Genomic DNA, 26,826 nt, shown 5'->3' with positions numbered 1-26,826 from the left:
CAGTTATGATAATAAAAATGCCAGTCTGAATTGAGAAAGGGCCAAATAGAGCTTCCTAAGGAAATGACTTAAGTGTCTTTGAATGCTACTAAATGTAGTAATGTGCTCATGTAGTGCCAACACTTTCTTCATCATTTGCATTTTCTGTAATTTTGTCCTATTACAACATCCCTCGCTCCAATGATGCCTCATACCTATTTCCTTGTGGATTGGGAAACTGAATTGTCGGGAGTCGGTGTCTCAGGGTGTGGACAAGGTCTGAAGTTGGGCCGCCCAGTGCCAAAGCACACTGGCTCATGTTCCTGGGTGTACCCGGGGCCATTTCTGGTTTTCTCAGTCCCTAAAAACTCTAAAAGCAGCTGATCCTTAGTTTCACTCCCACATATACACCAAGTATAATTTCCCTTGTTCATTCCCTTCAGCGTCCAGTTCATTCCACGACCATCACCAAACTAATCATCCTCAATCACCAGTTTCCTCGTGCGCTCCCCCTGCCCGGGCACCGTCGGTGCTTCTCACTCCAGTGAGCCCAGCTCTGCATCCTGACTCCTGAGCCTCCCGCCTCTCTCATCACCTGACACCGTTCACCTGTCTCTTTCTGCTGCCACAGACTCTTCCCTGTTTGGCCAGCCTTCCCCTGCTTCCTGCCCCAAATACTCTCTCCTCAGTCCCCAATCTCTGGACTTTTGCTTGTGCTTCGGCTCCTGACTAGCTGTCCTTCCCAGTTCTTGGCTTTCATCCTTCTAAGCCACTTTGGCGATTCCAGCCTGCATTTTTCCCTCTCTTCTCTGAACTCCCGTTGGTGATTCCCTTGTTACATCCCTTGGTACTAAGTTGCTTGTTTAGTCATTCACCCGACATTTATTGAGGGCTGACTACATGGCAGGCAGCAAACGGCCCTCTCTTCCTTTGAATGTGTTAGTTTCGTGCAAATGTGTCACTTTCTATTACATTGTAAGCTCCTTGAGAGAAGAGATATGTTTTGTCTCCTTTTCCTGATCCAAGATGCCCAGACAGGTCTGGGCACAAGAGTAAGTGTGCAGTAAACGCTTGTTGACTAATTGATCCCTAATGGCTGGTGGTAGGGAATTTTCTGGTTAATTGCATGTTCTATTTGATTAGTAATTTAGTGTTTACTACACACAGATTATCATTTTGAAAGGCAGAATACCGTAAAACACTCAGCTGTAAGACTATTAGTGACATAAATTGATGTTTGCTATTTGAGGAGAGAATGCAGCGGGTGTCACAGCGCTCGGTACACACCTGTCATCCTTGTACTGCAGTGGTTCTCTACCTTCCTAACGCCGCGACCCTTTAATACGGTTCCTCATGTTGTGGTGACCCCAACCATAAAATTATTTTTGTTGCTACTTCATAACTGTAATTTTGCTACTGTTAATGAATCATAATGTAAATATCTGTGTTTTCCGATGGTCTTAGGCGACCCTGCTAGTGGTTCTCAACCCGTGGGTTGCGACCCACAGGTTGAGAACCGCTGCTGTAGAGCCTGAGACCATCAGAAAACACAGCTATTTACACATTACGATTCATAACAGTAGCAAAATTACAGTTAATGAAGTAGCAACGAAAATAATTTTATGGTTGGGGGTCACCACAACATGAGGAACTGTATTAAAGGGTCGTGGCATTAGGAAGGTTGAGAACCACTGTTTACTGTGAGGGGCAGGTAGTGCCTCTGGGAGGCTGCTCTCTGACTGGGATCTGGGATCGGGGTGGTGGTGGCGGTGAGCACGGACTGAGAACCAGCTGTGCCGTAGGCTCACACTACGCCCCACAAACCCGAACTTACTTCTAGGCAGAAGTTCCTGATAACAAGCTTTTACATTTCTCTCTCACTTTTCTCTTGCTTCCAAGAGTAGAGAATGAATTTTCTGTGGGAGCGAGAAAAGAGTGTGGAAAACTGGTGGGAGAGGGAAAGGGGAGAGTGCAAGACTGGTTTTGAACAATCTGGTAAGAACTAAACACATCTGGTCGGCGCAGCAGCCCAGTGACTGAAAGCGAAGACAGAGCCAGCAGCCTGGGCGTGAACACTGTGCTGCTTACTTTGTGGGACTGGACAAGTTCTCTGACTTTTCCATGCCTCATCTGCAAGGAGTGGGGTAATAGCAGCACCGGCATGATAGGCTTCGTGGGGGATAGTTGTAAAAGTGAGTCAGTCCACGGGAAGCTCGTGGCCCAGTGTCCATTACATGGTGAGTGCTCAGCAAGCTGTTATTCATGTTGGAGAGACCATGAAGCAATTAGCTGGAATGTGGGGAAGGGTTCCCCATCCTTAATTTTCTCTTTGATGATTCATTCTCCGCTTTTATTCAGTCTCCGTTGTTTCTGAAGCCTTGATGTGTTAGCCTGAGTGGACTGTCTCGGCTTCTCAGTAGATGGAGATGTGACTGAGGCCCGGATCTACATACAGAGAACTTCAGGTTTCAGGGAGGAGTGTTCGCGTACCCACTCAGCCTTGTGGAGAAAAAGCGGTTTAGACTGTTGGCAAAGCAGATGGAACTAGGTTACCATTCTGATAGGGATTAGAACAATTTGCCCCAGCAGAGGAGCAGGCTGATGATGTGCAGCTAAACCTGCCCGCCCCCGGGCTGCTGCTGCCGCCTCGACCTGTGCAACCGCCAGTGGTGTGAAAGAAGGCGGCGCTGCGAGGAGCTGAGCAGCCCAGCAGAGGGGAGAGGGCGGAGTGTGTGGATGGGGCTGTTGCCTGGGAGGCAGGACGCTGCCGTCGCTGAGCAGCACATACTGACCTTCGAGAGGGTGCCTACGATAGGGGGAGAGGTCATGAGACAAAACTTTGGGAGAAATTAATCCTATGCCCACAGTAAACATTCCGATGTAAGACAAGACAAGTAGAATAGATGAAAATTGCAAAAGAAATGATGCTCACCCACTGCAGAGAGCCCTGGAATAAGGCGTTTGGGTTTTCCTTCTGAGCTGGTGCCAACTGGTAAGAGTTTGGGTGAGAGTCCCTTTCCCACAGAAGGCCCCGCCAGCCTAAGCAGGAAGGTAACTCACCTGAACTCATTGTTTGCCCTCCAGCCCTGGCGGCTCAGGCCTACGCCCTGAAAGAGGAGAATGACAGTCTCCGCTGGCAGCTGGATGCCTACAGGAACGAGGTGGAGCTGCTGAAACAAGAAAAAGAACAGCTTTTCCGAACAGAAGACAACCTCACCAAGGACCAGCAGCTGCAGTTCCTACAGCAGACCATGCAAGGCATGCAGCAGGTACCGGCCCAGGCGTGTTGCTGTTGTTTTGTTTTGTTTTTTAGAAAAGGGATGTGTGTAGTCAGTAGAAGTGAAATGAGAGCCATTTGCAGGACAGGTGGAGAAGAAATGACAACTGAAAAGCGAAGTTGCTAGGACGGGAACGTGTGATGACTGTGTGTGGGAGGGTAGACCCTGGCGAAAACCCCAGATAAAGAAATTATGTTGAGAAAGGCACCCTCGAGGTAGGAAACACAGGAAGAAAATCTAGGCGATGGAAAGGATTGCATATGAAATTGAGCCTCGCAGCAAACGGTCAAAAATCCTGATTGTGACACAAGTGCTTTGTAATCTCAGAACTTTTAAATTAAAAGCATGCTGACTGATTTACAGAAGCACGGGGAGTTTATTTTCAAGATCAATGAAAACATAAGCTACATTGTTTCCACTTCTTCTGGGTTATACATGGGATCTAGTCAGGTTCCATGAGCACACTATATTGAAGACATATTTGTTGAAGGGATGGATGAAGCACTGGAATTTGGAGGAACTGGCAACTTCAGAAATAAGTCAGCATGTGTGCTTTTGTTAATGAATTCCAGATACCTTGCACACTCAAGTTTAATGTGTATTTCCAGCAATTACTAGAAGGAGGCAAATGCTGTGGGCTTCTGAAGAAGAGAATGGAACACAGACTATGGGAAATGAGGGGTTGAAGAGAGGGGAAAGCTGAGCCCTGGCAGTGGGGGAAGCAAATCAAAGATTCACAGCTGGATTTATATCTGAAAACATCAATTGATATCTGATACACTTAGGGTGTTTGGACCTTTGAGTTATCATAGAATAATATAGCACAAAATATCATCATATATGGGCTTTTTTTTTTACCCCTCTGAATATGTAAATCTAACCACTCTTTCCTGGCAAAAAGAGATTGCTTTTATTTAAACAAGGGAAATATAAGTAGGATAATGGGAAATTAAATTCTGTATAATAAAAGGCTAATATGCACGACTGAAACGGCAGAATGACCGGTTGCTATGGTGTGCACTGACCACCAGGGGGCAGATGCTCAATGCAGGAGCTGCTCCCTGATGGTCAGTGCACTCCCACAGGGGGCGTGCCACTCAGCCAGAAGCTGGGCTCACGCTGGCAAGCACAGCAGCAGTGGCAGGAGCCCCTCCCGCCTCCACGGCAGGCGGACACCATCTGAGGGGTCCTGGACTGCAAGAGGGCGTAGGCTGGGCTGAGAGACACCCCCCCACACACACACACACAGTGCACAAATGTCGTGCACTGGGCCTTTAGTATACATATAATGAATGATATTTTTTTAAATCCCTCCATCCATATTGACTGCTGTCTAAGATCTGGAGCATGATTTGCCTACAAAACTATCTTAATGATTAGAGGTAGCTGCTGCAGAAACATTCACCAAGCAGGGAAAAAATAATTGAGGAAAAGGGATATGAAAAGAAATGAGGATTAGGATATAAATACGTTAATGACCAAGTCACAGAAATTATGTCTTAAACATTTACTGCCATTTTAAAGCAGTTTTTGAGTCTTGGCTTTGAGTCTGACTGGTTGATGTTCACAGTGTGTGTTAGACATGTCAGTGAGACTCAGAGGTAAGAGTTCACCAGGAAAATGTCATGACAGTTGTTGTTCAGGTCCTGTGCTTGGAAATCGGTGTAACAGCTGCTGTGTGAGTCTCCTAGGGTTGTCCAGATGCCCTAACATTGAGTGTGTGTTGGCTCCCTTGCCAAGAGAAGAGTCTGCCAATTTCCCGAAAGACCACAAGCTACTCTGTCACACCTCCCACAGCTGGCCCTTTTTTCTTCTGGGAAAGATTATCCTAGTTGCTTTAAAAGTTGGTAAAACCTTTAAAGTGGTTGAAGATTCAAATCTAAGAAAGTCAGAGGAGATGAGGATGTGCTCATCAGTCAGCAGAAAGTATGTTGGGCGGCAGGGGGGTGGGTGGAGGGGTGGCAGCTAAGGGCCTGATCCACACAGGAGCAGTGTTATAAACCACCACCCAACTACAGCCCCTTTCGGGGTGTTCGGTTGCTGCAGCTTCTCATGCATTTGCAGAATCTCCTTAGTAGGAAAATTATTTTTGGATAGTTCTTTTGTTTGTTTAGGGGGATTTTGTTTTGGTTTGGTTTAAGCAACAGAAGTTTACTACCTCACTGTTCTGGAAGCTGGAAGTACAAGATCAAAATGTCAGCAGGGCTGGTTCCGCTGAGGGCTGTGGGGAGGAATCTGTTCCATGGCTCTCCCCTAGCTTCTGGCAGTTTGCTGGCAATCCTTGTGCTTCCTTGGCTTGTAGACACATCACCTTGTGTTTTGCCTTTTGCTTCTTCACATGTATGTGTGTCTGTGTCCAAATTTTCCCTTTTTTGTAAGGACACAATTTGTATAGGATTAAGGGGCCCATGCATTTCGGTGTAACCTCAGCTTAACTAGTGGCATCTGCGATGACTCTTTTCAAGTAAGGTTACATTCTAAGGTACATGGGGTTGGAACTTCACCATATAAATTTTGGTGAGGAAATATACAGTTCAATCCGTAACAGTCACGTAGTACATATGTAACAGAGACCAAGGTTTGGCTACCTGCTGCCACAAAAGCCAAACTTCTGAGACAGGTACTTGTGAAAAAGGAAAAAGGTTTGTTCAGGTGCTGACCATCTGGAAGATGAGTGAGTCTTGTCCTAAAGCCATCTTCACATCTCAGTGCAAGCAGAGGTTTTCATAGGAAGAAGGAAAGCAGAACAAAGAGATTAAAGGGAGGGGGTTGAAAAGGTCTCTACATGCACACCAGCAGAGTCCACTCCAACTAGGACCTCGAAATTGGTCAAATGAGGGTCTGGTGTGAGTCATCCTGGTTTTCATTACCCTGATTTTCACTATCCTGGTTTTATGTCATCTTGGTTTTATGGTTGAAGATCAGCAATTCTCCTAGAACTAGGGTGACTGAAGGTTGGAGTCTGTATCTTCTGAAGTTAGTTCCTAGGATTCTTATAAAAAATGCTGTTTATCTACAAGCTACATATTAGTCAGAGTCAGCATTTACAGAAACAACATCAAAAGAATATTGGGGTGGCTTACAGATAGTAATGGAGGAATGAATGGACAAAGACACAGAAGCAAGAATTAGCATGGTGCCTGTCAGGAGTTCTGGTTTATTTGGGATACTTGGGTCATAAACAGCAAGGCAGGCAGTGGTGAGAGCTGACATCCTGGAGGATTGAATGTGTAGCACCTCCTTAGCACATGAGAAGCACTAACTCAGTGGCAGTAAATGTGAGTTTAATTTTTACTGGTTGTGAGGTAGTTGCATTGCAATCTCTGTGGCAACCCATCTTTAGTATAGTTTTAAAATGGATATGCTTGTTAAGATTCATATCTCTACCTTAACATCACTTTGAATAAATTATCACAACTTGCTAAATTGAGACCCACAGCAAATAATTCTCCCTACTCTAAAACCTACTCTCAATCTGTCTGCTGTCTACTTTTTAAATTAGAAAATCATGATGTCGCGGGAAAGTCAACAGGTAGAGAAGGGGTTAGCCTCCCACATGTCATTGTTTTAGCAATTCATGTATGGGAAATTATTTCTGTTATAAACCAAAGGAAAAAAAAGAGTCTCAACAGCCTTAGAACTAGCATACAAATTTTAGAATTAACTTCAAGTTTAGCCAAAAAGTTTCTAACCTTTCTTCTTTCAATTCCTAAAGTATATGTTCTCTAGCATCACAGTGTATCTCTTACGTTCATGAAGAAAACATTATGGGCAAGGTCCCTAAAAATGAAAAGTCCTTGGGTGATTTTGTCAGGTTGTTTCTCACTCTACCCCTACATTACATGTGAGTCATAATTTAATATTAGAGGTTTCAATAATAGCTTGCAACCATGGTTACACAGTAGCCTTTTCCTGACCTTAAGCTAGCATTGAAGGTAACCTGTTTTTGCCACAGAGATAGTGAGGTTGTTGGCTTTCATTCATATTTTTTAGGTATATATTGAAAAAATAATACATATTTTATTTTATTTTTTTAAGAATTTTTTTGATTACAGAGAAGAAGAGCAAGGGAGAGAGAGAGAGAGAAACATCAATGATGAGAGAGAATCATTGATTGGCTGCCTCTTGCATGCCCTGTACTGGGGACCAAGCTAGCAACCTGGGCATGTGCTCTTGACCGGAATCGAACTCAGGACCTTTCAGTCCACAGGCCGACACTCTATCCACTGAGCCAAACCAGCTAAGGCAATAATGCATATTTTAAATGTTTATTTATCTTCAGATTTCCACACTAAATTGTTTTCTTAGGTTTACTGAGGTAAAATATATATACAATAAAATACTCTTTTTAGGGGTACAGTTCTATCAATTTTGACAAATCCATACACTCATACACTTATGTAACCATCACTACCCCAGTCAATGTATGAAACAGTTCCATCATCACCAAAAAAATGTTCTGATGCTCCTTTTTAGTTACCCTCACTCCCAGCAATCACTGATTTGTTTTCTATCCTTGTAGTTTTCCCTTTTACAGAATGTCATGTAAGTGGAATCATACAGTATGCAACATTTTGAGTCTAGCGTCTTTCACTTAGTATACTGAGGTTGAGATCCATCCATGCTGCTGTATCAGTTCATTCCGTTTTATGCTGAATAGTATTCCATTGTAAGGAAGAACCATAATTTGTTTATCTAGTCATTAATTAAAGGACATTTGGGTGATTTCCTATTTGGAACAAATACGAATAAATCTGCTGTAAACATTCACTTACAAACTTTTTGTTTAACATATTTCTCATTTCGCTTGGGTAAATACCCAGGAGTAAGATTGCTGGGTCATATGGTAAGGGTGTTTAACTTTTTAAGAAACTGATTAAATGTTTTGCAAAATGTCTGGACCATTATGCATTCCCATGGGACTATATGAGAATTCTAGTTGTTCCTGTTCTGTGTCCCCATCAGTCAGCACTTGATGTGGTCAGTTTGTTTTGATTTGTCTTTTTTTTTTTTTTTTTTGCCACTACAGTAAGTGTACAGTGGTATCTCATCATGGTTTTAACCACACCTAAATTTAAACAATACTTGTATTTTCATTCTTGAGGATAGGTCAATATGTCATATTTTAAAATAACCAACTTAAAAAAATCAGAATTCTTTTTGAAGCCATGTATAAATCATATTGAAAGGACTGATAAATATTCATAAAATAACAGGATACAATTATAAGCTGCTGATAATAAAACTATGTATGACTAATGATGATTATGTCAGAAGACGTTCTCATGAATACTTTAAGTTGATGCTTTTACGTAGTATTAGCAAATGCTGTCTGCAGACCAGCTGTCTTAGGCCAGTAAATCATTGACTCACATTAGAGCAGAAGCTTGACACTAATGAAGACCAGGGCAGGTCAGCTGTCTGGATAACTTGCAACAAGGGAAGATCAGAAAAATTGGGAAAAAGAAGATTATTATGATCAACACCATTTTAGAAACTAAAGTATAAAGTTACCCCGGCTAGTTTTGCCAAATTGGGCAAGAAATGGTCTTTGAGATATAATTAATAAATAAATGAAAGTGTGTTGAAAATAGAACATCAGTGAGTGCATCTGACCACTTACATTAAGCATCTCTCCTAAAATCTCCATTATGCTATTCAGTTGCTTAGTATTTAGAGATAGTACATAGTTTGCACTCAATTGCTCTCTGAAATTCATACGTGATGAAGTCTGATATGTACATGTCAAAATCAGGACAATTATTATGGCACTAGGACTGAGGGTGATGAAGGGGACTGTGTTGACGAACATGACTGTCTGACCATGGTGACTGGGGTGACAATGATGGCTGTAGTGGTTAAGGTGCCCGTGGAGAAGGTGGCTGTGGCAGGGATGGTGGTGTTTTTTAAATTAGAAAATTTGGTGACAGACAGGTAAAAATGAGCATATCCAAGAAAATTTTAGAGATTTATTTTTATTTCTGAAAAAAAAAAAAACTGTGTCCCTTAAAAATTATGAAAATCCTCGAAAGCCCAGCCCCACGGCTCCCAGTGGAAATCAAAAGGTGGTGCTACATTAGGTGAGGTGCTGCGGGCAAAGAGCCAGACCAAAGTGATCAGAGTTTGCAATAGGCCTCTCTCTGTTTTCTTGATAATTTTACACTTTCGTTTTCTGTTTCCTTCCTGACATGTTCACTGGTCAGAAAATGAATTACTAGGCTGATGCTCTGTGCCCATTTTTTTTCTCATATTATCTGTTTAAACTTTACCTTTTATCCTTTCTATTGAAGTTTCTATTTGATAATCACATTTTATTAGCAAATGTTATTTTTGTTCTTTGATTATTATCTCTTCATGTAATATTATCCTTATTTTTTTTTGTTTCATTATCTTCTCAAATCATTTTGAGAATACTAAGCAGAATTTTAAAAATCCTCTTTGTTCCTCAATCATTTCTATATATTCCAGGATTGGCTGTTTGGTTTTTGTATCTCAGTCTGTCTCTCTCATGCCACAGGTTTTTTTCTCATGGGAGGGGACCTGGTGGTCTGTTTGTATTGGGGAGTGAAAGGCTTGGCTGGCTCCCTGCTGAGCCCAGGTGTCTGTCTCCCCACATGGTCTTTCTCCCATGAATGAGGACTGACTGGCGGGCTTCCTCTGCAGGAGAGCTGGCGATCCCAACAACGCCAGACCTGCCCTACACTAGGGACTCCCTAGAACTCCCTTCCCATTCCCTTTGCTGCCTAAAGTTTATTCATTGACAGGCATTTCAATAGAGTCTCTGGAGGAAGGAAAACAAAACGCAAACACCCATGGGCTGCGTCTGATAGTCTGAACAAAAACCCTTCTAGGGGCTTTTAACTTTAATGCAGCCCTGGAATGGATTCTTGGTTGGCATGTGGGCCAGGGAGGGGCAGGGTGGTGTATTACAGGTTATTCTGGCTGTCCGGAAGCAGACAGGGAGAGGAGGAACCAACCGTAAGCACGCTTTCCAAATGTCGAAGAGAAAGGGACGTGGGGACTAAAGATAGCTGCCTCGCGAGGAGGAGGCAGACACACAGATTAGACGGGTTTGAGGGAGGGGGAAAGGAAGACAGTCCAGAAAAGGTGACATGAAGAGGCTGCAACATATAATAACAATAGGGGCATGGCTAACCGTTTTCCATTCTGATTTGATGTTTTGACCGAGAAGGGAATAAAAAAACAAAAACAAAAAACTGACAGTACGAAGGCAGGCAGCCTAAGCGCAGCTGGATGTGCAAAGAGGAGAAGAGGAGAAGGAGGGCAGGAGGGGTGAGGACACGCAGAGGTCAGGGAAAGGCAGGGGAAGAGCAGTTCTTCCTCTAGAGTTTTGTGGGGGTTTTTTTAAAGGAAAATTGCACAAATATGGAAGGATAAAAAGAGAAAAAAATTGTCTAAAAGGTTAGACTCAACATTTGTATAATGATAAATTATATTTTAAGATCTTTTGCAAAATATTTAGATAAATGAACTAGATGTCGAATGTGAAAAACGAAAGATTGATTAGCTTGGAATCCGTGGGATATATTATGAGGATCTGCCCTCTAAGTAGGACTCTTCCCTCAAGAAGCTCAGAATGGTTCAGTTGGAAGAGAATAGCACATCCATGATTATCTGGTTGATTACTCACTTGGGAAGAAGCATGTAACAGCATTATGATAATATCATTAATATATGAAACATCCATCAGTGCAGAAAATAATTCAGTATCGCTGGACAGGGCAGGAAAATCACATTATTGAGGTATAGAGAAAGGGGCTTTCTTTTAGATTTTCATGGGTAAGTAGGAAAACGTTTAGTTTTTAAAAGTTCAAAAAATATGTGTGACTATAAATATCGTATACATACAAAAAATCTGGAATATTACAAGCTACTACTGCAATAACATACCCTATGTTTATTTGATTTTATTTCAATGACCCAGATGAAGTTTCTTTTTTTTTAATTTTGTTTGTTTGTTTTTTTGTTAATCCTCACCTGGGGTTACTTTTCCATTGATTTTCAGGGAGAGTAGACAGAGAAAAACATCAATGTGAGGGAAACACATCGATTGGTTGCCTCCTGCAGTAGCCCTGATCAGGGCCCGGACCGACCGTGGAGTAGCCTGCAACCAAGGTACTATCCTTGGCTAGAATTGAACCCGGGACCCTTTGGTCCGCAGGCCGATGCTCTATCCACTGAGCCAAACCGGCTAGGTCTGAAGTTTCTTTTTAAATCGAAAGCAACTCACAAGACATTTCCCACATTCATATTAGAAGTTCTTTGACATTTCAGTAGAATCAGAATAGTCATTAAATGCACATCTGTCAGATGATGTGGCTTTAAAAAGGTTCATGACTGGACATCAGTGTTCATAGTAGCTGCCAAATTTGGGATCCACTCTGGTCTTCCTTTCCTTTCACTGAATTGCCCTAGAGCTTGTTGTTTCATTTCCTACCCATTCTTTAGCCAAGCACCTTGGGATGCTGCCTTATCATAGCAGCACACGAGATGGTGACGATAATCCTCATTTATAATTCAGCAGCACCGTTCATCAGGCGGCTGAAGCATTTGCAGAGGCCCTGTTGGCAGCCTGTGCATTTCTAACATCTGCAGATTGCATTCTCTGGCACATCTGAAGGAAGCGTGTATCCCACTGCAGTGTGAGACTATCGAAGGCATGGTTGGTGCATTTGGAACCAGAAATAGAAACCAGTTCTTCAATTCCGGGCCCAGGGCTTTACATTACAAAGTTCTACCTGTTCGAAATGATCACACCTGACATCTGCTAAGGGGGTCTGTAGTTTAAAGCACGTTCCCCTTTGACTCTGTCCAAGATACAAAGCCTAAAAGTAAAGATAATAGACAGGAAGCCTTTCTACGTTTTTTAGCAGTCTCAAACAAGAAGCGGCCACTGGGCATCTGGCTGTTTTCATTGAACAGAGATCACACGATAAGGAACGAGGTAAGCTGCCTTCATGCCACCCAAGGGGTGCCAGACTTTGGCACAAGACGATGAAAACAGTGCACCAGTAGAAGGAAAAGGTGGCTCCAGCCTGTTTTCTGTACAACTTTCTGAGAGCCGGCTGTCTGGACCTTGGGTCCTTCCTCGGGAGAATGGGTCCTGCCAACCTCCGACCAAACTTGTTGCAATAAAGTGAGGTCATGTATGTGAACGCATTTGGAACAGCTGTTGTACAAATGCACATGTGATTGGCACATTCCAGCCCCCGGTGCTCTCCCTGCTACCCCGTAATGTTCTGCAGCTTCCCCCGGTGCTCTGGACACCGTGCTCAGAACGCTGTCATCACGCGAGCAGGAGAGACAGGCCGCTCGGTCCTTCCTGCGCTTGTCCATTGCTGGAAATATTATTGGCGAAAGCCATTGCCTGGTTTCTGATTCTATGCCATAGCCCCTAACTTGGTCTTTACATTAGTGGAGCGAGAGCCAGCAAAAAGAAAATAACGTTATATGTGGCTCTTGCTTATTAATTTGGACTGTAGAAATAAAACTCTTCACTTCTGGGAATGAAAAGAGAAGCCCTAATAAAACTTAATTACAAGGAGTCTTCATCTCATCATTTGTTATCCTGCACTGCCATTGATTAATTTGATCATTAAATCCCTCCTCATTAGTAAGTGTCCCTTCTGAAAATAATGAGGCTAGCAGAGAACCTATGTAGGAGCCAGGGGTAGAACTAATGGCATTGCCCTGCACCCGTTAAAATCTTCAGGCTGCTACCTTTTGCTGTTCGTCCCTGAAGGCTGCAGCGTCTCCCGCAGACTTGCAGCCATTCCCGGACAAAGGAGCTCTGCTGTTCCCAACACGTCAGTGGCGTGGTTGGATGACCTTTGCGTGACCCTCCTCTCCACCCCCTCTTTTGGAAATTGCCTCCTGCCTTGTAGGCCATATCACACCACCAGCGCCAGATTTATAGTGAAATGGATCTTTCCTTAAATGCTATAAATCAAAACAGGCTTTTGCTGCAGACACATCCTGGCCTTTTACTCTGTCTGACCACTGTTGTGTCTCCCTCCAGCCCCGGACGCTAAAATGAATCCTTGTGGCCTGGCCTTGACTTCATTTCGGTATAGCCTGCCAGTGCGAGGCCGCAGCCTCATCCGCGCTGCAGCCCCGACCACGGGCGTCCACACCGCCGCCTGTATACAGCAGGTGCCACGCTCGCAGCCAGACGGGTGTAATTATCCATCTCTCACAGTGGGCTGCAGTCGGGAGGGATTCGTGCTGCAGGGCCTTCTCCATGCAGCTGGTTAAGGGAAGAAGCATGAGGATTAGAAAGGCCAGCCAATTTTCTTCTCATCAGAAGTGAAGGCTGTGAAGAGAAAGCAGGGAGGCGTGTGGTGGGGGTGAGAGAACACAACGTGGAAACAATCTGAAAGGAGAAGAACGAGTCGGAGAAAGAAGTCCTCCTTATCTGAGTAAGAGAATAAACAGAGAGGAAGAGAAACGTAGGTGGGAGTTGCAGTTTTTCTGGATCTAGGTTTGTCATTTTAATTTTTGTTTTATTTTCCTTTTTATAAAAGAATATATACCAATGCAGAAAACTTGGAAACATAAAAGAAGCATATAAAAGGAAACAAATCATTCCCAGGTAAAACTATTGTTAACATTTACATGTATCTTTTCAGTCTTTTTCTCTAGCTTCACGTACACATATAGGGGTAATCATTTTTAAATATAAGGGAATAGCCAAGCTTAGTCAGTTACAGTTTCTGGAACTGTACCCACAGTGTGGAATGGGGAATTCAGTTCCAAGATATTGTTAGATGGTTAGTTAAAGACTATGCTTTCTCCCCTGTTAACAAAGCATCCTGAATAGTTGTCCAGGGAAACCTAAACACAGTTAGTGCCCAATCTGGTCCTCGCTTTACAGACCACCCATCTCACTCCGTGGATCATTGCAAAGCCCCTGCCTCAGGGAGTTCTTTTCTGGATGCAACTTCCTCAGTTTGGCTATTACCTCTCCATGTTTTTGTGGTTTCTGTTTCATCTCTATGTGTTTCTGTGCCTCCCTCTCCTTCTCCTTCTCTCCCCCCCCCCCCTCTCTCTCTCTCTCTCTCTCTCTCACACACACACACACACACACACACACACACACACACACCACTTAGTAAATAGCCACAACAGCTGTATTTGCTGGAAGTGATGGAGACTATAGAAAAGGAGACAATATACTTGAACTCTGATTGTGGATTTCCAATGAAGGGGTGTTGCAAGTAATGCTTTTAAATGCAGGATGAGCCGAGTGACTTTTCAAAGCTTTATTATCTCTTTTCTTCTTCCTTTTGTTCTCTTAATTTATTCTGTGGTGTCTTTGTGCATATACATTCCATTTTTTATGTCTTCTACCACCAGCACCAATTTAATTGATTTAAGCCAGGTCTTACCCGGGTATTCCAGTCAGAGGGGTTTCAGTGGCAAGACGAGGTCTCTCACTCACAGTATGGGAGACGTAGCCTCTCGCCCACGATTTACCTCCTGTCCTGAGTTCCTGAGTGAGTCATTCCGTCATGTAGCAGAGTGGTACCCTGCAGGTCTGTCCCTCGGTGATTCTCTGTGTGCTCTGTCTTCTCTTCTCCTGGGTTTATATTTCTTCCCTCATGGTTTGAATTTCTTATCTCCAGTGCTACTCAGTTTATTTCAGGAAGATTTGGATAATGACCTATCTGTAAAGTCCATAAAAAATGTGGCATGCCGAGTTTCTCTTTACAAATATAACCTCCCCCTCCCCCCTGCAGTAATCCTCCTACTTATCATTTGGGGGAAAGGAAGAAAACAGGAGTTCATAATGTAGTTTCTCCGCCCTACACCTGATCACATGAACTCAGACTGGTCTCAGAGAATCGCCAGGTCACTTCAGGAGCTCTGCCAGGCCTGGCCCTTCCCTCCCAGGCCCTTAGGACGCCGTTGATTACACTGGGCCTTCCAGCCAGCTTCTCTGCCCAGCTGGTGACCAACCTGCTTGATTTTAAACCCACACTTCTCTGGCCATTACTCATGTGAAACCATGCCTTGCTTTGGCTACATGGTCAGCTCACAGTAAGAAAGTGTGATAGAATGCAATAATGAGGAGTCTGCTTTAGATATAAAATTTGGACTGGACCTGGGCTCAATTGTATCACTGTTGTTACAGCGTGAGGACTGCAGTATACCGGCTGTTAAATCCAGGAGGGCCAGGAGCGGGCCCTAACATTTATCTCCTAGTTTTAATCAAATAGTGAGGCTAAGTCGCTGAGCTAAGCCCCTCGCCCGTCCAGCCTCATCTCGCTGCCCCAGAGCTCCCGATTCATGGCCCTCAAGTTCATACTCTGCTTGCGTTCTGAGAACCTTTTCCTTTTACATTCATTTGTATCTGTCTCCTCTCTCCCTGAAAACACGAGTTGAGACACAGTGGCTATGATTTCCCCCTGACATGTTAAATAAGTGTTAGGTTTTTTTTTTTTTTTTTTCTGATGTTGGACTTGAAACTGATTCTGACACCTAAGACCAGTCTTTTATGGCTAATTTAGTACTTCATATCCACCAGCTATCTGAATAAATGAATGAAGAAAAGAACAAATTGTTGAATTACTACACACATTTTATTCTAAGACCGAACGAACTTCCCTAATTCTTAATCTTCACTGCTTTCCCTATTTAGGCCCAAGTAAATAAGTACCTCATCTCACTGAGAGTAACTAGCTTTCTGGCAGACTGTGTAGAAGTTTAAGGATTGATGAGGTCATTCTGTCTGCAAAGGTCACAAATGCTCTCTGCTGGTATTAAAGATCCTAGAGAGTATTAGTCGCCGACCTTATTCAGAGCAACCCCTGAGGCCCCAGGACTCCAAAGAATGACTGTACCCTCGGGAATTAAGCTGTGGTGTTTTCAATTTTGTAGAGTATGTGTATGTGCAGTCAACAGTGTTTCTCTTCAGAACATCTTTCTACTTTCCAGATGCTTTACAAACCTTAATGATGTTTTCATTATCAACGAACCAAGGCTTAGAAAGGGTGGGTGAGGAGTCTCCAAACCAGACAGTGCAGTGCTTACAACTTCTTTCTAATTGGTTGTCCTGATGTTGAAAGTGAGAACATGTCACAAATTGAGACATAAAGGGCAATGGGGAACATGCCAATCAAACTCTTCAGTGCTAGACCCTCGAAGATGTCAGGGAGCGAGGACATTTTTCTAAGCAGTTCTGCTGTTCCCTGCCTCTTGCTATTGCTACCAATGTTTGCAGTCGATGAAGCATTTCCATACAACTCAACCTCCACAAACTTGATGAGTAGAACATGTATAAAAAACTGTACTTATCAAATATACCTAAAACATTTACAGAGAGTACTCCCATGCTAGACCTGAAATCCAGTCTCAATCATTTCGAAGGAGTGTTTTCATATTTTCTGATCACAAAAGAATTTTAGAAATCAGTGAAACAAATGCTAACTAAAATAATCCTATATATTTGGAAATTTAAAAAATGTACATATGAACCCACAGGTCCAAAGAGAAAACAGAACTGTAATTTTAAAATATTTAGGAGTAATTGATAATAAAAATACAACATATCAAAACTTGTGGGATTCAACTAAAACAGAACTTCGAGGAAAAATTAAAAAATTTAAATGTTTGCTTTAAGAGAAGAGAAAACTAGAGTAAACATACATCTCTTATTAAAAGAGAATAAATACAAAGAAGGAAGGACAAATAAAGATAAGGATAGAAATTACTAAAATAGCAAACAGCCATACAATAGAGAAGATCAACACAGCCAGGTGTTATTTATTTGAAAAGACTAATAAAATTGAAAACCTTTGTCAACATTGATTACAAAAAAGAGAAGGATGTAATAAAAAATATAAAAATGAAAATGAGGCCTGGCCAGTGTTGCTCAGTGGTTGAGCACCAACCTATGAACCAGGCAGTCATGGTTCGATTCCAGGTCGGGGCACATGCCCAGGTTGTGGGCTTGATCCCTAGTAGGGGTCATGCAGGAGGCAGTCAATCAGTGCTTCTCTCTCATTATTGATGTTTCTATCTCTCTCTCCCTCTCCCTTCCTCTCTGAAAGCAATTAAAATGGAAAAAAATAAATAAATAATGAAAGTGAGGTATAACTACAGATGTGACAGATTAAAGAGATGTGAGAATATCAGGAATAGCTCTATGACAAGCTTTTAAACTTTGGTGATTTAGACACATGATATCCTATAGGAAGAAAAATACCTTATTAAAATTAAATCAGGAAGTAATGGAAAGCCTCAATGATCTCATTTAAAAATTAAATTAGTACCTTAAAATTTTTCATCAAAGTAAGACTCAAAGTCATTCAGAGAATAGAGAAGAAGGAAACATGTCCTAATTCATTCATAAGGCTAGTATACTTGATACCAAAACAGGACAAGGGCAGTAAAAAAAAAAGGGAGGGGTGGTTACAAGTCACTCTCACTTATGAATATAGATTTTAAATTCTTTTTAAAGAAAGCTATTTTATTCTGGTCTTGTGTAAACCACAAATTGGATTTATTCCAAGAATGCAAGGTTGGTTCAACATTACAAATGTCTATTAATATAATGTATTCCATTACAACATGTTAAACCAGATTAATACAATCATTTTAATTGGATACAGAATATCCATTCATGATTTAAAACAACCAAAAGAAAATGAGGTTTTAATCAACTTGCAATACAAGAGAACTTACCCTGTTAAAAACTATCCATAGTGAGCTCAGTGACAAAACAACTGATTTTTTTTAACCCTCCCAGAGTAATCTTAATATAATCCTTTTAATCCCAATACAATTACAGTACTTGGATTAGAATGTAACTGCTTTATATCATTGGTTTGTATAAGAATTTACATTTTCAAATTGTCATCTAAAAACAAAAAATTAAAAAGATTGCTGTTCAAAGTCTATTAGCAGGCCCTAAAATTGTGGTTTCCCTATTCTTTCCTTTTGAAAAATTAAAAGTCAACACTAACCTTGGTATGATTCCCTAATGAACTAGCTTCCTATCACAGATGATGATCTCATCTGTGCCATCAGCCTTAGGAGCTGGCCTTTCAGCTAAATTCAGCAAAACCTGTGATTGAAATTTTCCTTAAAAGGCCATGGGTAGACTTCTGCATGTGATTTAAAATGCAGGCAATTGCTGATCACGAGTGGGGGGATTGCTGAGGTTGGAGGAACACTTCATCACAGGGTAAATGGATATGGTCATTAAGCATAAAGCTACAGCTCTAACAGCTCTAATTTTTATACCTTGGGAGCCTTTCTTTTTTCTTTTCTTTTTTTTTCTTTTGCTGTTATCATTCATGGCCATCCTGACACCATTTATTGTAAAGGGCCTGGGTAATTCAGCTCACTTCTTTAATGCCTTCCATATTTAATGTTTCTGAAGTAGAAGAGATTGGTTTAAAAATGGTAATTTTCTGTCTGCACAGATTTTGAGATCTGTGCAGGCTGGGTGGTACTACATTTCATTTTACCAAATAGATCTCAGCCCCAGATATTAAGACTATTTGCAATGGCACTATTTGTTGAGGTTTTCTCTTGTTGCTGCTATTGCTTTTTTTTTTTTTTTCTTAAAGGCAATCTGCAGTTCAGAGACAGGGCAAAACTGAGATAGGCTAGAGGCTACGTAGCTGCCACAGGGAACACCTACCTGCAGAGGAGCGAAGCCATTCAGGGAAGCTGGTTTTACTTGCTGCAGCCCTCACCTGTCTCTCCAGGGCTTGGCGTAGGGAACAGGTGAAACTTGGAATCTCCAGGAGGCTCTGATTCCTCTGAAACTCCTAAACCATGGGGTTCCAGACCAACCTAAGTGTATTAAAACAACTGGGAAGCTTTGGGGGAAGGAGCAGATGTGGTCTGCCGTACACTTCTCCTGGGACAGATGTATGCGCCCATTTATTTGCAGAGCTTGTTCCAGAGGCACCCAAAGATCCGGTGGCAATCAGTTCAGGGCTCTTCTCTTCTCACCGGGCCCTTAAATGTCGGTCTCCTGCTCATAAAAATGTGAACTTGTATTAAGAAAGAAAAATTGGTGTGGGAACCCTAATCAGAGTACATTGGATGGTCAAAGCTAATTTGCCATACGCATGTGCAAAGGTAATGACACAGCAATCTTACTGTATGCACTGCGCAGGCATACCTTTCTGTAACCCAAATATTGATATCACTATTTGACAAGAAGCCTCTTTTGTCTGAGTTGGTATAAAGATGTGTTACTGACCAGCTGGCTGCTTTATGGGGCTGCTTCGAAGAACTGTTTTGCCTGATGGCTCCTTGTTAGCAGTGGCTACTTGGTCTGCAATAAAGTCTCTCCTATATGCCTACGGCTGCTCATATGGTCTTCCAATACCCGGTATCCACGGGGGCACAGCCCCTAGCAGAGAATATTCCCAATTGTGCTCCGACAATTGGGGATATTGTAATCACTGAATTAGCTTCCCTAAAGTTCTACAGTTAATCAGGAGCTAAGTAACATAGGTGATGAAGGCCTTCTAGACGGACAATACAGAGAGTTTCCATCCTTAGACATCTGTGGCTGATGTAGAGACACGACTTTCAGCTATATTATATCTGTTTATCTGCAGAACATGTTTGATCATTAGAACTTTCTCACCACTAGGATTCAACCAAAATATCTCTGACCCCAACACATTCTTATTCTATAACCATTAAGTCAAAAGCTGCTTTTCTAAAACTGCAGTCAAGGAAGTTAGTGATGGTGGTAATATCTGCTATTAATGATGCTAGAATGAGCATGGTTCAGCCCTCCAGGGGCCGCAGGAACAAGGCCCAGGTCACTTTGTGTAAGGCACCTCCAAAGATGGCCACAGGATTTTGGTCAAAAGGCATCCAAAAAGGGTTCTCTGGCTATAAGCTCTGATCATGACAGAGTTATAAACCCAACAAATCTCTATTGGCCTTTGGGCCACAGTACAAGGCTCAGCTGTTCAATCAGGTTCTTGTTTGAAGTAAATGGGCCAACCTGGCTGGAAAGCATGTTAATATTTTAAATTTCTACATTACCAGCTGTACATGTGCCCAGAGGCCGGGGTGATGACTACCTCATGTAGTTACAAAAAAGAAAGTGATAAGAATAAATAAATCCCAGCAAATTGGATAATCATTTGCACTGGACTTGCCAGCACAGGCAATGGAGAGAATATCACTGATACATATACCTGCTTCAGCAAGGCATTTGACACTATCTCCTGAGAATTGCATGAATGGTGTTAATTCAAGCTGGCTGGCCCCGTGCTTTGAAAATTGGCAGAAGGAGGGCAACCAGAGGGTGGAGCTCAACAACACACCTTTTTCTCTCTAAATAATAATCCCCAGTAGTGCCTGCTCATGCCAGTTAAAAGTTACTTAACCTTGCTGGGTCTTAATCTCTCCTTTTTTTCAAAGAGGATAATGACAGCAGTTTCCTTTAACTTGGTACCCTTTGCCAGCCAAGGAGCTTCACATACTTAATTGATGTTCTTTAGTCTCACAATGCTCCATGGTGAGTATTGTTAACTTTATTTAACATGTGAAGAAAATTAAAAAAAAAACAACAGGAAGCTGAAATGACCCTGCAAATTACACAATTTTGAAAAATCAGCTGAAGAGGAGAAAATGGGTTTTAGAGCCTTCCAAACCACTTTTGAATCTTCTTTCCCCGTATTCAGCATTCAATAAATTGATGTATTGCTTTGCAAATGATACATTATTCTCAAGAGACAATTGTGAGGAAAAAGAGGAGACCAGAGCAGTAAGGTGGCTTGTTCAAGGTCACACAGCAAGTCATGCTAACCTTTGAAATAATGACTTGTGGCTTTTTTTTTTTTTTCCTTTTGGACAATCCTTGGCTATATATATTTTTTGTAATAATGTTGCCTTATTAGGAGATAGTAGATCATGACTAGTAACTCCACTGGATTTTACAAATGCTAAAAAGTATCTGTCTTTCACAAGTCCCTCGAAGTAGGATATTCACGTTAAATAAATGGTATCTAAGGCTATATCTGTTGAAAGAGTTCCCCCTCTCCCCAACTCAAAGGCCAAGGTCAGGATCTCCTTCTCCTGCTCAGACACGAGGCTTCCTGCCAGTGGTATGCTTAGTGTAATTTGACACTCAGAGAGGATCCTTTTGTAAATGTCCTCCTCCTCTAAATAACAAAATTATTTGCAGTAATAATCATGAAATGAAAATCTATAATAATAAAAGTGTAATATGCTAATTTGACCGGACAACCTTCCAGACAAAGCGGGGGCTTCGAGGGAAGCCCAGGTCCTGGGTGCCAGAGGGAAGCCGGTGCCGGCAGCCGGGGGCAGGAAGGCCTACTCTTGCATGAATTTCGTGCATCAGGCCTCTAGTAATAATAATAATAGCCAAGAAAGAAATTCAGGCAGTGAAATATTTCTTATATTAAATTTCACATATAATTATGTCTGTAAAAAATAAATAAAATAGTACAGTGAAATGAAAAAAAAAAATCACAACTATCTACTCAATAGTTTTTTTGTAATCTACCTAACAGTTTGAACTTTGATACTTTGACCATAGTTAATATAACACAGTATGTAAATAATTATCCAGTAAGTGAATTTTAATAAAGCCAGTACAACTACTGATTGTACCACTGATACATTTTCTTGATTTGTTCTTTTGTTTCAGAGCAAACTATTAACAATTTTAAAAGAATACATTTCCATTTTTGAAATATTAAAATTTAGTAAAAATATTTTACATATGAAAATTTGCACTTACCAACCCAAAATAATACAACTCATGTTTCTCACAATGTTTTGCTGTTTTAAGTTTTAAATGTAAGCATTCTCTAAGAGGTCCTGTGGAATGAATTGAAGTAACTCAAATTCTAGTTCTTAGTCTTTGCAGTAACTGTACTGTCATCGTTGATTTCAGATCTTATGTGGAAATGTAGGCATATATGTAAGGGTTGGAGACACTGTCCCTAAAACAAGCTCAAATGATTCTAAATCCAAAGAATCCTTGCGTGTGGGGGAGCAGGCACCCATCTTGAGGTCTCAGACCCTTGAAAACACTGATTTCTTTCGGCCTTTGCTCCAGTCTCCAGAGCTGCCCCAGGCTCCCAGGGCACTGAAAGGCATGACCCCAGGGCCCAAGCCCAGTCAGGCCTGCACTCGGGCAGGGGGCTCTGGCTGACTTTAGGATCTTAACAGCAGGGTCCAAGCTCCAGGCTGTAGATGAAGCCGCATCCCAGCACGAGCAAGAGATTGCCTTTCCGCCTAGCAATGAGAATGGCATTTAAAATTCAGTATCAGGAAAGATATTGACGAGATTAAAGGCCTGAAGGAATTGATTTATGAGGAAAGACCCAAGGAATTAAATATGTATAGCCTGGTGTAATAGGATATTAGGCTCTGAGCACAATTTCATTTCTATGATCCAGTGTTCCTGTTATCAGTCATCTGAATGTGGAGTTCTCTCCCAGAGATGTTTCTCCCCCAGGGGTCTCAGCGCTGGAGGCAGGGAGGCAGGCACCAGGAATGATAAACCGGGCCACGAGCTTGGTTACCCTTGTATCTCGCCCTAAATTGAAGTGCAGTTTCATCCCCAGGTGGAAGCAGATGACATTTTAAACTAGAATAGATCTTGAGTAGCCTTACCACCTCCTGTGACAAGAAAATTTAAGCTAGTCCAATTCCATCTCTTTTCCCCCAAGGAGAAAAGCGAACCTTGTAGTTCCAGGTGGTAAATGACTGTCCTTCCCCCGCCACCGTTAGATGTGTTTGCCTGTAGGCAAAGCCTTGCTCTTAAGTTATAATAATAGTACTTGATTTTTTTTTTACACCTCAAACTTTCCCTAACAATCGGAGCTGGCTCGGGATTGACAGTGGTAGATGTAAAACAGGCACAGGCAGACCTCCTGGGCAGGACCTAAGGCTGACTGGCCCGAATGGTTCTGAAGTCAGTGAGAGCCAGAGCAGGGCTGAGGGGGTGGCCCCGGAGAGTGCTGGGGAGAAAAGAAGCAGCTGTTCACTGTGTGTTTGGGTAGCAGGATCCCACCAAGGGAGGCAGGATTAATGGATGTTTCCTCTCCCTGTACAGCAAGAAAAGGGGACTATACTCTGCAGAGCTGGCCACAGAGGGGCTCAGGTGGCAGGCTGAAACATGCAGAGAATTCAGGGTGGAGGCAAGGTGCATAGGCAGGGCATCGCCACATAGACCTTTGATTATAGTTAATATGACACAATATGGATATGAACACAGTCCACCAGACACAGTCACACCTGCCATGGTCTTGGGCGGACAATTCTCTTTGGATGTCCCTGGGCCTCATTTTCTCAGGTGATAGTCTACTGGCCTTAAATGCATAGCCCACTGAGTAGGGCATCTGATTTGTAGCAAAGTCATAGAGATGGAATAACATTTATTAAAACTGAATCAACCAAAAATACATTAACTTGATGGCACTCCACGGGTTCATGTTTCCAGGCTTTTCCGCATGAATATTCCGTGGCTCGTTTCTAACAAGTAGAACAAGTGCTGATTCAAAATGGATCTCCTGAGCCCATTTTCCTAACACCTACATTGATCCCCCCAAATCTGCTATGGAAATGCCACTGGATATAGTCATTCTTGGTACCTTGTGCCACCTTAAATTAGTTGTGGTGTGTATAATAGCATTCTCATGAGCCAGCATCGAGAGGACAGGCTGCTTAGTGTCTGTTTCCTTGGTATCTTCCACATGATCTAGCCCAGCACTGTGTACACAGTAGATCAGTGTTGATTGAGGAATAAATGAATTATTGATTGATCAAATGACTTGAATGAATGAATATCAATGGATTCTTTTAAAAGAACTGAACACAGAGCCAAGCACTGGGGAAATCCTGAAGAGAGGGGAGGATGGGAAGAGGAAAAGTATGCATTCATACATGCACGCACATGTGTCTGTGTGTATATGAAGGTGTTAGTCACTATCAGTATATAGCTACCTGGAAGCAGGAGTTCACCTTACCTGCCACTGACCTAAATTTAGAAAAAGTACTTCTCCACCACCATGCATGACACAAAAATCAGTGTTCCATTTAGGGGTCTGTTCTATTTTATGCCAGCCACCACCTCCATCCCCCTGCCACCCATCAGTCCTGCCAAAGATTCCTGAGTTATCACAATTCTGTGAATGTCAGCTTATAATGAGATGCTGCTGGTATATTTCATATTGAGTATTTGCACTTTAGTCTGTGATTTTCATGAGATCTAACCTTATGTATTCTGTTAGTTATATAAAAACTTCACCTTGGTAACAAAATTGTAAAATTTAAGAAAAAAAGGCAAGGAGGGATGGTTTTACAGTTTTAAATCCACCACACCACTCAGACGTATACACAAAAGCATGTCTCCAACAGCCCCCAGCCCTTCAAGGACATGGCGAACACCTAGGTAGGTGTTGTAGCTAGGAGGATTTTTAGTTTGGCGTGTCCTGATTTCCATTTCAAAGTGACAGTGCAGTGTGGTTGCCAGGGTAGAAATCATAGTTTGAAGCAGGAAATTGAGTTGTGCATGTGGTCTCTCCCAGTGTGGCCTTGCATATGTGACTTAACCTCTGTGTGCCTATGATTCACCCACCTGTAAAAATGGAAATATGACCTCACTTGTTCTGGGGCCCCAAATAACATTTGTAATGCTCTTTGAATTTGTCAGAGAAAAAGACCCAGTACACACTGAAGTCTGCATCCCCAAAGAGCATTACAAATGATCCTATTAAGTCAGTGGCCTAGAAATATCAAGATGTATCAGGTGCCGCATCTATTTACCTGTTATTGTCCACCAGAGTTTTTGAACTTGATTGTCATATGGATAATTGTCTAATTGGAACACACTCGATTGTAACCACCAAAAAAAAAAAATGTAATAGTGCATCTGTTTAATGCCATACTCTCCAATGTTAAATTAAAATTATGCTGCAGTCAGCCAATCCAACCGAGAGACTCTTCTGATTAAGTTTTAGCTGCCTGTGAACTTCTGTAATTGAGGCACTTTGGTACTTAAAAAGTCAAAATAGAAGAATTTTATACAGGCTCATAAATTTCAACTGAAAGGGGACCGGAAAGACTGACTTCAGTTATCTAGTTGTGGATTATCACATTGCTTTTATAGGACATCTAGTCAAGTGAAGAAGAGCATTTTTGAATCGCCACTGTTTTGAATACATAAATATTAGATTCACGAGTTTATGCTTCATAAACAAAAGAAAGCATTAATTTTTGAAGAATGCAGAAAACAGTCTAGGGGTATTGATTTTATTTTTCCTCCATTGGTGGTTTTGTTATTTTTATTAATTTTTTTATGGTGGAACATGGGAAAGAAATTACATAATGATAAATTCATTGACTGGATTTCTCTAGCCTTTTAAGAAATATTCCCCTTTATATTAAGAAAGACATCTGGAACTGCCAGCGTAATGAATCAAAATGTCTTAAATGCTATTTTCCTCTGAACATTTCATATGTCCATATGTCTAGAACAATAAATTATCCAGTAATAGATTCTCAGGTGGTTTTTGTTATTGTTGTTGTTTTGGTTTTTGTCTGTGTGTGCAGTTTTCTGTTGTTTTTGCTAGATCATGGCTTAATCCTATAGAAGTGGGAGAAACCAGAGCAAGCATTCATTCATTTCTTCACTCATTCATCACCTACTCTGTGTTAGAGGTTCACTCTTTCATCACCTACTATGTGTGAGAGATAACCTAATTACTGAACCTATATTGGATGGGTGTAGTCTGGTTGGGGAAATATCTATGACATGTAATACACCATAGTAAGTGCTTTGGGAGTATAGATGTTAGAGCAACTAACTTGGCTTGGGTGATTGGGCAGGGTCTTTATTGAGGAGGAACCCATGCATACTGCACATAGTTGTACAGGTTCTGTCCTGGAGGAGGGCACCAGGCCAAATGGGCAAGTGGGACTGAAATCAAGCCCAACCTCCCTACCTAACCATGTGCTCTTGTGGGAAATTTTGTCTCCCTAGAGGGTGGGCCTCTTTTCTATTGTATAAAGTCAGCATATGGGTTGGTATTAGCTCAAATGCATTCTTCAAGTTGGCTTAAAAAATGAATTGGAAACTTGAAGGCCTGATTCTGGGTAGTGAGCTGGTCAGAGAGTGATGAAAGGACCTGGTATTTCTGGGGAAGGACAAGAGGCCAGTGGTTTGGATTTTATCCAGTAGAGGTTGGGGAACCAACAGTATTTTTCAGGAATGGGAGCACTTTAATTCCTAGATGGTCACTCTCCCAGGAGTGTGGAGTGGATGACAGGGAAGGAGCAAATCCGTGGTCACCTTAACCATGACAGCCAAGATGGATGGAGATAAGGCAGAGGAATGGGCTGAGAGGCTGTGAGGGCAATGAAGGAGCAGGGTTTGACTTCAAGGTTTTAATTGTAGATACCCCAGTAGTAGAGTTAGGCCGGGGTGGAGAGATGGTTATAATAGGCCTGGTTTGAAACAGTAAGTGTCTAGTGGGTGGTAGGAGTGAGGTGGAGACTATATAGTCAGCTTTGTGAAGCATAAGTGGATGAG

General features: G+C 42.0%; 1 protein-coding gene across 2 annotated transcripts in view; it reads left to right on the top strand.

The window, feature by feature from the left end:
• The window catches only part of ENOX1 (ecto-NOX disulfide-thiol exchanger 1), a 587,874-nt gene that overhangs the window by 496,512 nt on the left and 64,536 nt on the right, over positions 1–26,826 (top strand). For both annotated transcript variants that reach the window (XM_079778563.1, XM_079778564.1), the window contains exon 12: positions 3,064–3,248. In XM_079778563.1, the coding sequence (XP_079634689.1) occupies positions 3,064–3,248 (185 nt within the window). The remainder of the gene's footprint in view (positions 1–3,063; positions 3,249–26,826) is intronic.

Source organism: Cnephaeus nilssonii (assembly GCF_951640355.1).
Source record: "Cnephaeus nilssonii genome assembly, chromosome: 8".
Lineage (NCBI taxonomy): Eukaryota > Metazoa > Chordata > Mammalia > Chiroptera > Vespertilionidae > Cnephaeus > Cnephaeus nilssonii.
This window is presented reverse-complemented; position numbering and strand designations above follow the sequence as displayed.